Genomic DNA, 14311 nt, shown 5'->3' with positions numbered 1-14311 from the left:
CATTCCAGTTGCAGCACAGAGAATTGCCACCATGGGATTCAGCTTAGAAGTTTCAGAGTACGGGGAAAGTATCAAATCATTAGCCAGCCTGAGAAGTCCCAATTTCAAAATAAACATAACCTGATTGCTTCTAACTAAACATTGCCTTTCCACTTGCATACCTATGTTCTGATTATGAGATGGCCAGGAGATTTACTAGATTCATTCCAGATGCTTAGGTATCAATCATTTCTGTCTGTCTTCTCTGCATCAGCCACACAGAGAAAGACCCCTCAAACTGCAACTGCTCTCAGTTTAAAAGAATGTATCTTTCTCCCATTGGCTTATGTGGTGGTGCCCCACAAAGAGCCCTCTGTTAACCGTTATAACAAGAATGTCTGCCCCAGCCTGGCCCCTTCTATCAAAGGTCCCATCCCTATCAGGATCCCAGAGTTCACCCCTCTCACCCTCAAGCTGAGGACGTCGGGCCCAGTGCAAGGCAAACAGGTAAGTCCTAGCATCTTCTCTCACCCTGATGCCAGCTTATATGCAAACAGGAATATGTTGTACAGCCCACAAGACACAAATGAATAGATAAGGAGAGAGGGGTCAGTTAATTGGAAAATGTTCCTTTCAGGCAGGTGGCATGATACCTCCTGGTGACCTGCTGTAATGCCAAGTCCTTAAGACCATAATTTTTAATATTTGCTATGCATCTTAGAGAGTTAATCTGTTTGATCAAAATCTCCTCCTAAATGGTAAGAACTAGAACCATGAAATTTGGTATATTGCTTTCTCATATCATAACTTAAAGCAACATAACAGTTTGGTTGTACCAGAAAAAATGGGATGTGCCTGGAATGGGATTGCATCTCATAAAACCTAATAGAAAAGAGACAGAATGTCAAGTACAGTCCTCAAACTAGACATAACTCAGCAAATGTTGAAAGAGACTCAACCAACATGAGCCAGAAAAATAGGAGTTTGAAATAACAACTGTTATGCTAGCACACGATGCAACTGCTGAACATCTGAAAGGCTGAACGTCTTCCACTTGCGCTGCCTCAGGCGCATCCTTGGAATATCATGGAAGGACAGAGTGTCCAACACCGCCGCCCTTGAGCAAGCTGGAACCCCAACCATGCACACCCTCCTCAGGCAGCGGTGGCTCCTCTGGCTTGACCATGTCCTCAGGATGAGTGATGGAAGGATCCCAAAAGACATCCTGTATGGCGAGCTAGCCTCTGGTAAAGGACCTCCCGGACGCCCCCAGTTGCGCTACAAAGATGTTTGCAAGAGGGACCTCAGGGAGGTAGACATCGAGCCAGACAGCTGGGAGGAGCTGGTAGATGATCGCAGCAGATGGAGGCAGGAACTACACAAGGGCCTTCAGAAGGGTGAGATGAGGATCAGACAGCTAGCAGAGGAGAAGCGAGCCCACAGAAACACAGTAAGGACCTGCCAGACACCCATTACACATGCAACAGATGCAGCAAGGACTGTCACTCTTGTGTGGGCCTTCACAGTCACAGTTGACGCTGCAAATGATGATCCCAAATGGAACTACGAAGGGCGCGATCCATAGTCCACGTAGACTGAAGGATGCTACTACTACTGATGCAACTGCTATTTTGAAATTGGTAACCCTCATTCTATGAGGAACAGCACCTATTTCAAAACAGTTATTTCAAAATAAGAGCTATTGTCTATGGCCGAATTGGAAGAAAAGAATTTCGAAGTCCTGTGTTTATTTTAAAGTGCCCACGTCTACACAGCCAGCTTGCATTTTGAAAGCAGCACTTTCAAAGCACGACTGGCTGCTGTTATGCTAATGAGGTGCTGAATATTCATATCAGTGCCTCATTAAACAGTTCCAATTGGTGTCATTTGCATGCCCCTATGGCTGCAGCTACACTGCATTTGGCTTTTAGAAGAGGAATGCAAATGAGTGAGAGCATGCTGATTTACATATCTTGGACCTCATTTGCATATTCTCACATGATCACACTTCTGGAAGAGACTTTTCTGGAAACAAAAGCAGACATGCAGATGGGGTTCCCTTGAAAATGGGATTTGTTTTTGAAGGAACCCTGTCTATATGCCTGTTTTTGCTTCCAGAAAAGCTCTTTCAGAAGCTTGGTCATGCAAGACGATGCAAATAAAGGGTGAGATACGTAAATCCATGCCTCATTTGCATTTTTTTCTCACTCATTTGTGTAGCTGCAGCCTGTCTTAACAGCACCTATTTTGAAATAGCTATTTCGAAATATGCACAATGTGTGCAGACTATTTTGAAATAGCTAAGTTCTATTTCAACATATATTTTTGTGTGTAACAGCCCTATTTTGAAATAGCTATATCAGAATAGGTTATTTCAAAGTAGGGCTGTTGTGTGGTTTGAAAATTATAAGAAAATATTATTGGAAACCAAACTGACTATAATCAGTTGAAAAATACAGTCATTTAAATAAAGGATGGATATTTTCAGTCTCTAAACCAGGAGCCAAAGACTGGCTGTCCGATCTGATACTAACTGTGTTATGCTTTCCCTTTTTAAACTTCTCCCTTCAATTCTGACCTCTCTCTCACATTTGAGGTTGGACTGAGTGCACATTAGCTTATTAATCCTATGTTGCCCAACGTGGGATGTGTATACCATCCCGAGGAGTTTGCTTACATTATCACTGACTCTCCTGTATCTGTTTTACGCATAATTAGCAAATGTCAATCTTGTATGTTATTAATCGGGAATCATTCATGAGGACTAAAATAACCATTATCAAAGCAACCCTGCATGTTGTAAAAGGTAATCATTTTAAAAACACATTCCCTATCTCCAGTTCTGAACATCTTCCAGTAAAAGTTCTGTCTCACCCATACTGCACAGATCTCAAAAGTGCAGACAGAAAATTACCATCTTAAAACAATCTCCTTTTTCTCTGAAACATTAAATATAGATGGTATTATAGACGTCAGCTGAATTACTCAGGATGTGTGCAATGTGGTGCCAGCATGGCTGAGAATAATAACATCCATACAACACAGAATACGCCTCAAAACATATGACTACCCCCCTGCAACATATGAAAATCTCAAAAGGTAAAGTAATAGCTTTCGGTGTACGAGCATGACAAAGTCACTGAATATTACCCCCAAGCCCTGCATTTACCAAAAGCAATGCTATAAATGTATATAGCATTATTTTTGGTGTGTGTGTGTATATATATATATATATATATATATATATAGCCAAAAACAATGCTATATATGTATAAATTTTATATATTTAAAGATGCATATAACATATGTGCCTAAGTATATATATCCCCTTCCCAAAGACAACAAATAACTCTTCCATAGTGAATGGCTCCTGCATGAAAACATCTTTTATAACCAGCTATCTAAATAACACAACACAGACATTCTTGACGTAACGCAGTGGTGGGCAACCTCTGGCCCAGTAAAACAGTAAAATATATTAGAAACACACACATGCGGCCCAATGGGGCTCCACCTCCAGCCCACATCCTGTCTATCCCTCTTTCCCATGCATTTCTCACACAGTGGAGTACTGGCACCCTCTACTTCCTACTCCTCCTCTACATCACTTTTGGAGCACCATGCATCCGCTCATTCATGCTCCTCCCCCTCCATCGCAGTGCTGGTACAGCTGAAGGACAGCCACTCATTATTCTTGTTTGCCCATTGCTGCCATAAGGCTTCAGGCTATATTTAGGACTGCTAGGTGCTTAGGCTGTTAAAGAAGAACCCCAGCATTTCCAATGTATTTAACTGTTATACCACCAAATGATACCCTTGTTCTTCTATCACAATTTTGTTGAGTGCTGCTGGAAATGAAACAAAACATGATCATAATAATTTACTAATTTTACTAATTTACTAAAAAGGTAAGTAAATTACAATTGTTATAATGAATACCTCTGAAGGTATAGTAAAGTTTGTATACCCAGGTATCATTATAGGATACCTTGGTCTGCTCAGTTACCTGGGACAGGATGTGAGCTTCTGGAATGCCTGTGGAGTATCAGCTGAAGAGGATCCATAGCATACCAGTTAAAATAGACTACCAAACAGACATCAGACAGCGTCAGTTTTCAGTCACTAAGAACCTGGGACTTGATCTATCAGCCCCTACTCATGTGAATAGTTCTTATTCACATGGAACAATCTCCTCTTGGGCAGATTTGAACCAGAGGGCTGGTGATAAAAGTTCCCCTATCTCATTATGAATTCCATTAGCCATCCATTTGATTTTGGAAAGGCAAAAACTAGTCAAGTCAATCAAAATGTTATTCTACACAAATAAAGAGAATTCAGAACATGCCAAATGGAAAAGGACAAAAATCAGCAAGGGAAAACGTGTTTCAAGCTTCTTGGAAGCTATTTACAGACAATGGAAAAAAACAAGAAAGTAACCTTTTCTTGGCAGACTTCTCCTGAAGTAAAAGAAAAAAATGAAACAAAACAAAAGTGTGCATGCACACTCTCTCTCTCTCTCACACACACACACACAAAACCAAACGCTTTACCTGTAAAATAAAACTCCAGGTATTTTCTCATGCAGCCATCAAACCTATTAGCTTTATGAATTAGCGGTAATATCAAGTTTATACTGTACTTAAAGCAGGATTTCATATTACAAATGACCAGTGCATGGCAGCCTTGAATAATGAGTGCAACTTCCCAGCTGAGCAAATATGCATTAGTAACAAGACACTGATGAGAGCAGACAAATCACCAAGGAAACAAGAAAATGTGAAAGACAAGTCAAAGAAGCTGGCGGCACGTGCTTTAGCAATGAGTTGTAAATGAAGTCCTGCCCTCCACACTGCAGCGTTTATATTAACATATAACCAGGCCTAACGTGAGACAGAGCATGTTCAAAAGGGGATTAATACATTTAAAAAAACTATAATGATGGGAAATGCAGCATTTCAATTATGGGAAGGCTATGGCAGTTCCTCTTATTGTTCCTCAGCCCAGCCCACTTTACAGACTAGATTAGGATTGCAGTATCTGGAAGGCTGATGGGATTTGTAATGGAAGAAGGATCTAAACACTGATGTGACATGTACAATGCTAACAGTCCTGTGCATTCTCTGCTATCAGCAGCCTGCCAGCTAGGGTTCCATCCTGAGCAGTGAAGCTTGCTGGTCTTCTGACCAGGAAGAAAGGGTGCATACACGAATGCTGACAGCTGGTGGGCAGCATGAATATTAATCATGTTTTTTTTTTTTTCATTTGGCGCTGGGGTGAGCTTGCATCCAGAGGTTAAAGGCACTAGGCAGGCCTAACTCTTGGTAGATATATGCCACACTGCTGCAACCTTGAGAGTAGGTCTCAATGCTGCAAGGTGAAGGGCAGGACTGCACCCAGGACAGACAGACAGGCAGGTGTCAGCACACACACATGCACGCACGTACACACACACACAAAGAATGAGACAATAATCAGGCTTCAATTTCATGCATTTAATACTTAGAAGGGAAGACAATACCACCACTGACATTCCACAAAGAGCAGAGCACTGAATGTGTCTTTTTCTCCATGTGATTATAAATTGCTTAAAACCACTTTTCCACAATCATAGCATACTCACTTTTAACAAATCCAATTATATTTAAGATCTTATTTTCGTTATTCAAAGAGAAATGTTTTATTGATCTTTAAAGCAAAGTTAGAAAGAAACCCCTTACACACTGAGGCAAGGGAAGCTACAGAGATTAACAGAAAGCCTTGAAGTAGTTCTAGATAAAAATTACCCATCTGTGGTACTCTGCAAAGGTTCATTTTCTGAGCTGATTCAAATTTGTAATGAATTTTTATTTTTCAATTTATCTCTAAAGAAATTAGTATTCACCACTAAGGATGGGATTTTCAAAAGTGCTCAGCACGTCTAACTTTGTTTCCATTGATTTCATGACTGTAGAATTAGGTCATCAACAAATGTTTTGGAAAATTCCATCCCAAAGATAAGAAGAATGTAACCAACCAGAGAGGTCTTAGAGTTCAGAATCTTTCAAGAATTTTCTGCAAGAAAGCTAGATTGTAAGATTCATGAGACCTAGACTCATAGGTGCTGACTGTGTGGGTGCTCTGCGGTTGAAGCACCCAAGGAGAAAAATTAGTAGGTGCAGAACACTCACCAGCACCAAGCTCCATGTTCCCCTCGCCATCTGCAACTCCTTCGGTACCTCTTTCACACTGGGGTCTTGTGCTTATCATACCCTCCCACTCTCTCTCAGCACTTGCTGAGCACTGTGAGCAGCTGATTCTTGGCATTCAGACTTTGGAGGGAGGAGGAGGAGCACAGAGAGAGCATGCTCAGGGCAGGAGGAGGAGAAGAGGTGGGTCAGGGACTTGGCAGAAAGGATGGAGTGGGAAAGGGTCTAGAGTGGAGGCGGGAGTCAAGCATCCCTGGGCAAAATGAGAAGCTGGTGACTATCACTAGACTATAAACCTCATGTAGGTATCAGTCAGCATGCCTCCTACTGAGATGTCTACCTGGGGCTTTTTTCCCTAAAATTTCCTACACTTGATGCTACCACTTCAGCTCCATCACTGATGGCAGCTGTCGAAGAATAGATCAGTTCAACCACGTTTTATCTCAGCTTACTCAGAACAAATCTAGATGCTCTGTTAGTCAAAACCTCTATGGGGCCTTATTTTCAGTAACATTTCCCTTGGTGTTACCACTTGTGGAGCTGGACATATGACCAGGCCTAATGTGAGACAGAGCATGTTCAAAAGGGGATTAATACATTTAAAAAAATTTTATAATGATGGGAAATGCAGCATTTCAATTACGGGAAGGCTATGGCAGTTACTCCTATTGTTCCTCAGCCCAGGTGATAGCTATGGCAGGACATTTGAAGGGGAAATGCCATCACTAAACAATGCTTTAGAGGCTGCCACATTTACAGGAAAACACCAAACTCCCATTCTGAGAGAAATAAGTCTTAGAATCATAGAATACCAGAACTGGAAAGGACCTCAAGAGTATCATCAAGTTCAGTTCTCTGTCCTCATAGCCGGACCAACCACCATCTAGAGATCACCCCTTTTAGATATTTATCCAACCTATTGTTAAATATCTCCAGTGGTGAAGAGCCTACAAGCACCCCAGGTTGCTCAATTATAATATATACCTATGAATGAAATGCATTATTATAATTATTCAAGTGTAAACAGCAGCAGATATGTATTTGATGGTAAGACCAATGGAATATTAAATTCAAACAGTAAAGGAAAGTGTGCTTAAGCATCCTCTGACCCAGTCCACATCTAAAACTTAGGTTAACCTAGCTATGGCACTCAGGGTTGTGTAAAATACCATGCCCCATGCCATGCAGTTAGGGGACTCTGACTCCCACCGTGTATGCAAGTGGGCTGACAAAGGAAATGTTCCACTTATCTAGCTACTTCTTCCTGAAGGGGTGGATTTGCTACAGTGATGAACAAAACAAAACAAAACAAAACAAAACCCCTTCCGTTGTTGTAGCAAGTATCTACATGACAATGGCATTGCTGCAGTGCTGCATCTGTATAGATGTAGTGCCTGCGGGACAGACATACCAATACCAGGCCACTTCCTCCTCATCCCCAGACACAGGGCTATTTCTTTTCAGAATTCAATGCCATATTTTTGCTGCTGCTGTTGCTCTTTGTAAATTGAGAGATCAAATTAAGATTCAAACTCTGGAGAGCAATAAAAATATTTTCTACCTAACTGCTCTATTTATTCACCAGGTAACAAGTGAATATAAGGGTGATGTTTTTCTCCTCCCTTATTTACTTTCCTCTCTAATACTGTATTCTGAGGAGGAACAAGTTAATCTTGATTATGTATATGCTGGGCAACATGTTGAGTTGAAGTTTGGTGAGTAGGAGGATAAAGCAGAATAAATAAGCCCTTCTGGAGTCGGGATATAGTAATGGGAAAATGTGAGACTACAATGAGCTCCATCCACTTGACTGGACTCAGAATCTCAGCACTCATCTGCTGCTGGAATGTTTACGCTTAAGGATGAATGGGTTGTTACCACTGTTATGACAGGCTTTGAGTGTTGGGCTTGTACAAAAAAAAGTACTTGTGACTTTTGATATTTGGGAAAGTTTGTATACGACTGTATGGAATGGACAAGTTACAAAAGGCTTCTCTGGGACCTATAGAGCTAAATACTGATTGAGGTTCAGGGTTGAGACAGTGGACCAGCCATATGGAAGAAAGGAGGAAAAAAGGTCCCATGCAGATATAGCCGACAATTTACTGAGCTCATCCTTGGAAAGAAATATGCTCTCAGCTCCCCACTGAAGTCAATAGGCTCACGCTGATGCATGATTTACTCATGATGTTTGGGTAAAAGACAGTATTTTTCATTTCAGCTACAACAGGGCCTAGGTCACATACTTTAACTCTCACAGAGCAACTTCTGGTGGAATAGTGGGGACTTTTTAAAAGAGACCAGCATTGGCTTAGCTTTGCTCTTATTCAAGTGAGTGGTCAAACTCCACCATTTCACGTCAGCAAAGCTGGGTGAATGCTAAGATTTTTTGAAAAATCTCACTAATTATTATTATTATTTGCTAAATGATGATGGCATCCATTATGGAATACAAAACATAGCCAACAGCACAGCCCTAATTTATGGTGTTGGGATTGGATCCTATAACGTATTTAGGTATCTAATACCCATTGATTTCTTTTAAGTACTTTTGAGGAAAAGCCTGAAATCTGACAAGTGCTGGGGACGTTAAACTCCCAGTGAGTTCAGTGGGAGATGCAGGTGCTCACCAAAATAACCCAAAAGACTGGACGAAAGGTCATTTTGCAGTCTAACCCTTTCACCCTTTGCATTTTTAACTATGTTTTTGTGACTCTCCTCTGACTTCCTAACAATGGCCATGTCAGATGTTCAGTCCTGTCTTTATAAGCCTTAACTAAAATAATGTTACCAAACTTGTATGAGGACACAGCACAAGACCTACAGGGTAAGCTACAAGCGAATACTGCTAATAATAAACCGATTAATAAATTCCTATGGAATTCATAAAGTCATCTGGCATGCATTAAAACTAATCAAAATGAACATCAGCATCCCTCAGAGTATGTGTCATCTGTAATCTCTTATATGGTAAAAGTGCATGTCCTGTTGTCAGAGCATTTTCACTCAAGTCATTTCATATTAGGGAGGAAAGATTCAAATATACTTAGCATTGAGTGATTAATGTGAGATAATAAAATATGTAAACTATCCTCCAAAACAAACACTGGAAAAACATTTTGAAGGCAAAATCTCCCTGATCATAGCATTTTCTTACATAGTTTCTAGCAGTGAACTGCTCAATTATGCAGCAAGTTGAAAAGGTATATATTTTGTATACTTGTCCCTATATAGAAATAACTGGAAGCTAACTCCACCTATAGAGTAGTGACAATTTAATTCAATTTCCAATTTGAGATCAGGTAAAGCATACCTCATTTGTTACCATAGATACAAGATATTCTCTCCATTTGTTTAAGACCTCACAGCGAGTGTGGAATTAAATGGTGATACAAATTCATGGAGGGAGTTAACTCAAAAGCACATAGCTTCAGTGTTTGAGCTGCTATGATTTATTTTTAAACAACATAAATTGCTAGACTGCTATGGCTGCCCATGTGGTATTCTTCATGAGCAGATATCAACATGATTTTGCTGATAATACTTTTGAGCAACAGAACTGGAGAGAGAGAAGAAAATAATCACTCATTTAATCAGTCCTGCAAGTGTGCAAAAGAAACCTAAAAAATCATCAGATAACTGGAGTGCATTAAAGATACACCAGTGTTGTGTTATTTCCTATGGTTTGGCATCAAATCTGTGTACAGCAAATTCGTTAGTGTTCAAAATGCACCCAGTTTCTCAGCCAAACCTGCACTTCAACTGCAACTCAGATCAATTATTCTTTAGTTTTCAAAGCAAGAGGGAGAAGAGGGTTTAGGGGGAGAGTGGGTGTGAACAGAAAGGAATAAAGATCAGGAACAGATTTTTTAATGTCACCATATAGGTAGGGTTCAGGAAGAAGTGGATCTGTCCCACGAAAGCTCATCACATAATAAATTATTTTGTTCATCTTTAAACTGCTACTGGACAGCTTTTTTGTTTTGGTGGAAAACAGTTCATCTTGTTTAAATTAAATATAATATCTACAATAAGATAAAAGGGAATGATAGAGGTCTTCTTGTTAAATCGTTACCAGCCAAGCCCTTAGTGTATGTTCAATATTTCATATAGATCCTGATTTTCATAGGTGCTGTACATATTCTGTGCTAATGGATGTCAACTGAAGCAGTCAGTCTAAAGCATTTCTGAAAACCAAATTCAGGCTCTAAGGTTCTACCTAAATGACAGGCCAATTTATACATATTCCTGGATGAATTACAGGAAAAGTATAAATGTCAGAGGGTGTCAGGCAGGCTAGTTACAACCAAAACCCATCAACTCAAGCGCATTACATTCATCCACAAAAGTGACCCAACCCAGCTCCACCCACCTGTTGAACCTGCTAACAACTGCTCAGCAAAATTTCTGATCTCTGCAAGCCTCAGCATACCCTCAAATCAACTAACCCACATCCCCTATTCCAACTCACTGAACCATGTTATTCTCCCCCCATAGGACATTGGTTGGTGTGATCCCGGATGCCAAACTTGCATATATTCAAGAACTCACAGCAAAATGCCAAGGACTTTAAAAAACACAGAAGATGGGAAAATACAGTTGCTGTGACGCAGATGGATTGTGGATAATAATAAATGATGGGTTTCTATTAACGTGCTTGGTTAACAATATTGATATCTGAGTGAAGTTTCAACACTAATTGAATTAAAATTCCAGAGCCTGGTTCTATTTTGCCTTTGCACCTCAGGTAACAATCTAAACCTGTGGCAAGTGAGTGTAAAAACACTACCATTTTGATTTGGTAGTGTTCTATATCCATTTGTACTGATGAAAATGACTCCACAAAGTGCAAGTCAATGGATAACAGGAATTAAGGCTCAAACTTAGCAAAGTACGTGCCCATATGCTCTACTTTCATGAAGTCACTTAAGTATTAAGTAAGGATGAGATCATTCACATTCTTAAAGCTTGTGCTTAAGTGCTCTGAGGTTTAAGACACTTTGGCTTCAAATTTTACCCTGGAATTTGAAGAGCAATTAATACCTAATCAGTTAATTCTTATATATTTAATTATGAATTTACTCACTTAGGCCATAAATTCTCTCAATATTTAAAAAAAAAGAAAAAAAAAGATGAGATCTGGGTGTTCATGTACAGAACTGTACTGTAGAGCACTGCTGGTCCTAAGTCTGGGACCTCACAGTGGGTACCAGCTGTGAAGTCCATGAGAAGGGATATATGTCTTCCAACGATAGTATCAGATGTGGTTTTCAGCTTAACTTTTTGGAAATAGGAGACAGAAATAAAAGTCAGTCTGTGGCTTTAAGCCACTGACCACAGCTTCTGCAGTTGACCTTGACTTCATTGGTGATATATGTCAATTTACGCCTGCTGAGGATATGGACAAATGTCTTTGGAAGTGTCATGAGAGCATGGGCCACAGCAGCACTTGCTACAGCCTTTGCAGTACTCCTGTGTATCTTCTCTCTCCCTTTCATGGACTGCACAACTCTCATGCTCTTTAAGAATGGTGGGGCCATGACCCATACCTGACCAGCTGCCTTTGGAGCATTTAGCCATGTTAAGTTGAAAAAGGCTTCTTAGCTAGGTAAAGCAATGCTGCAATCACCCTCCCAGTTGCAGTGTACACCTACCCTTTGAGAGGTTTACTTGAGATGCCAACAGATCTTTAATTCCTGTGGCCTGACACTGCCATCTTTATAAACCAAAACAGCCTGCTGAAAGCAGGAAGCAGGCATTTGAGTATGCAAAGAAATCATGATCAAGCCCCTTAGCATCTTACAGAAACTGCGTTTGGTACTGCAGAAATTTGTGGTGCTTTCTCCTAAACAAAAACACATCTTTTTGATATACATGATTGGGGAAAGTCATTAAAATTGGGCCCATGGTACCTGTTGCATGCCTTGCATTGTCTGCTGCAGAAACTGCAACTGTTGGTCCTTTGTGAGACTTTCTTCTGTCCGAAAGAGTTGTCCTTTCTCTTGTTTGAGAAGCTCCACCTCATTTCTGTAAGCATCCAGTTGCCATCGGAGGCTGTCATTCTCTTCCTTCAGTGCATAAGCTTGGGCTGTTAGAGCTTTGGGAAAATGAACAAGCAAAAACACACATCAATATGATTTGTTCACTGGGAGAGAGCATTGTTCAGACAAAAGGGGATGCAGTATAAATACAAGGCAAATACTTCACTCTTAGGTTTGGTTTAGAGAAATTAAAGTCATTAAAGTCTTAAGAACATTTGTAGCACATTCTGGGTATGTCTACACAGCACACTAAGCCCCGTCTCTGACTCTGGCTCAAAACTTACATCCCCTTCTTTGAGCACAGACAAAGTCTGGAACACCCCTTGCAGACCCGGAGAGTCCCCCATACACCAGAACATCTCAGGTGGTTGGCTAAGAGTTTACCCAAGAGTCTAACAGTTTGTTAGAAATAGCAGGACTAAAGCTGTCAAAGCTACATTGGTTTAGTTACAGCATGAATACAGGCAAGCTGAAATAGTTCAACTAATCCTCCCTATTAATGCCTCACAGTATACTACGAGCTTGTCTACAGGAGGCCATTCAGAGAAGTTAATCCAAATGAAAGTGGGTTAGTAAAATGGCATTTCATTCTTGTGTGAAAAACTCTCATTCAGAATCAAAATGTCCTCAACTGGTTTTAGTTGAATTCACTTTCCTGAGGGTTTCTGTTTTGTCAAGCCCTAAGTAGCCTTGTGACATCTCCTAAGAAAAAACAAACTGCTGATTAAATAGTTTAGGACTGCATAAGTGTGGCTGAGTAGTGTGGAGGCATTGAATCATCACTTAATCTGCTTCAGGAACAAATGGCTCAGTTCTTCAGTGCAGGCAAGACCTTAGAATATCCTAGACCAGGATACCTAGATGAGGAAGTTGGGACCAGCATGGCAATTATAAATAGGTAGTTGCGGGGTCATGAAAACTTTGCCCTTCTGATTGGGAGAAGAAGGCTGATGATACGAGGAGAGCTTAAGAACCACCACCAAAGAGAAATATTCTAAGGGTGAAATCACAAAATGACCCACTACAACAGATGACAGCTGGGAGTCTCTTCTTACCCCATCTTCTCAAGCTAGCGTTGGAACCAGGTTAGCTGTGAATGAATTTTTGATACTCAGGCTATGTTTACACTGCAGGGTTTTTCAGAAATAATTTATACGGATGTTTTAATGTCAAAATAGGTTATTTCTGAAAAAAAACGTTCAGACTGCAAGAGCATTTCGAAATTGAGCATTCAGACTAAAGAGGCCAATTTTGTAATAAGAGCAATGATGGGTTGCCTCCCTGGAGGCCAATTAAGTCATAATTACCTCTGCTTAGTACACACTGAGTTAATTTTGAGATTGGAAGGTGGGGTGGCGAAAATTGGTCATTTTAGTGCAGTTACTATTTCGAGTTAAATGCCCTGTTATTCCAGAGTAACAAGCTTTGCAATGGGTTTCTTTCTGGTGGAAAAAACAAGGTGTAGACAAGCCCTAATTCTAAATATGGGCTAGAGCCCTGGCATAACACAATCATTCACATTTTTTATAAGAAAAGTATCCGCTCTTGTCAATTTCTTACCTGTGTCTCTGCAAGGTTGCAGTCAGTCTGGTACAACTGATAGCAAATGGTGCAACAGAGCTGAGGTACATGCATTTTTACCATTGAGCCACATATGGAAGTAAAAATGTCTGCTGAGCTCCACTAGAGATTCCCTATTTCTGAAAACAGGCACAAAATTTCCGAGTGTCGGGGAAGGAATAATGGGGCAGACTCCAGTGCTAGGGAGCTATTCCTGTGTAAAGCTTTCTGGATCTGTCTCCAAGAGAGAGAAAATGTGGACTTGACATTCCTGCTACCTTGGGAATTCTTTAGTTGTGAGGGATCATTTAGACAGAGAAATGATGTAACAGAGAAAATGTATATAAAATGCAAATGTTCACCCCCGCTCCCAACAACCACCAACCTTGGCACTACAAGAACATTACCACATTAGCCACATTGAAAGACACTTACAGTAATTTCCTTAGGAAGCTCCATTTGGCCCTTTTTCAATTTAGAATGGCAGTTTTATTATCGTAACTGATAGCAGGTGTTTGTGAAGACATCGATTAGTATGCAGGGATG

General features: G+C 40.5%; 1 protein-coding gene across 18 annotated transcripts in view; it reads right to left on the bottom strand.

Moving 5' to 3' along the window:
- Positions 1-14311, bottom strand: part of ENOX1 (ecto-NOX disulfide-thiol exchanger 1) — a 514187-nt gene that overhangs the window by 57839 nt on the left and 442037 nt on the right. For all 18 annotated transcript variants that reach the window (XM_074988353.1, XM_074988361.1, XM_074988362.1 and 15 more), the window contains one exon: positions 12077-12261. In XM_074988353.1, coding sequence (XP_074844454.1) covers positions 12077-12261 — 185 coding nt within the window. The remainder of the gene's footprint in view (positions 1-12076; positions 12262-14311) is intronic.

This window comes from Carettochelys insculpta, chromosome 1 (genome assembly GCF_033958435.1).
Source record: "Carettochelys insculpta isolate YL-2023 chromosome 1, ASM3395843v1, whole genome shotgun sequence".
NCBI classification, from domain to species: Eukaryota; Metazoa; Chordata; order Testudines; family Carettochelyidae; genus Carettochelys; species Carettochelys insculpta.
The sequence above is the reverse complement of the archived record's forward strand: the minus strand, read 5'-3'. Positions and strand labels throughout refer to the sequence as shown.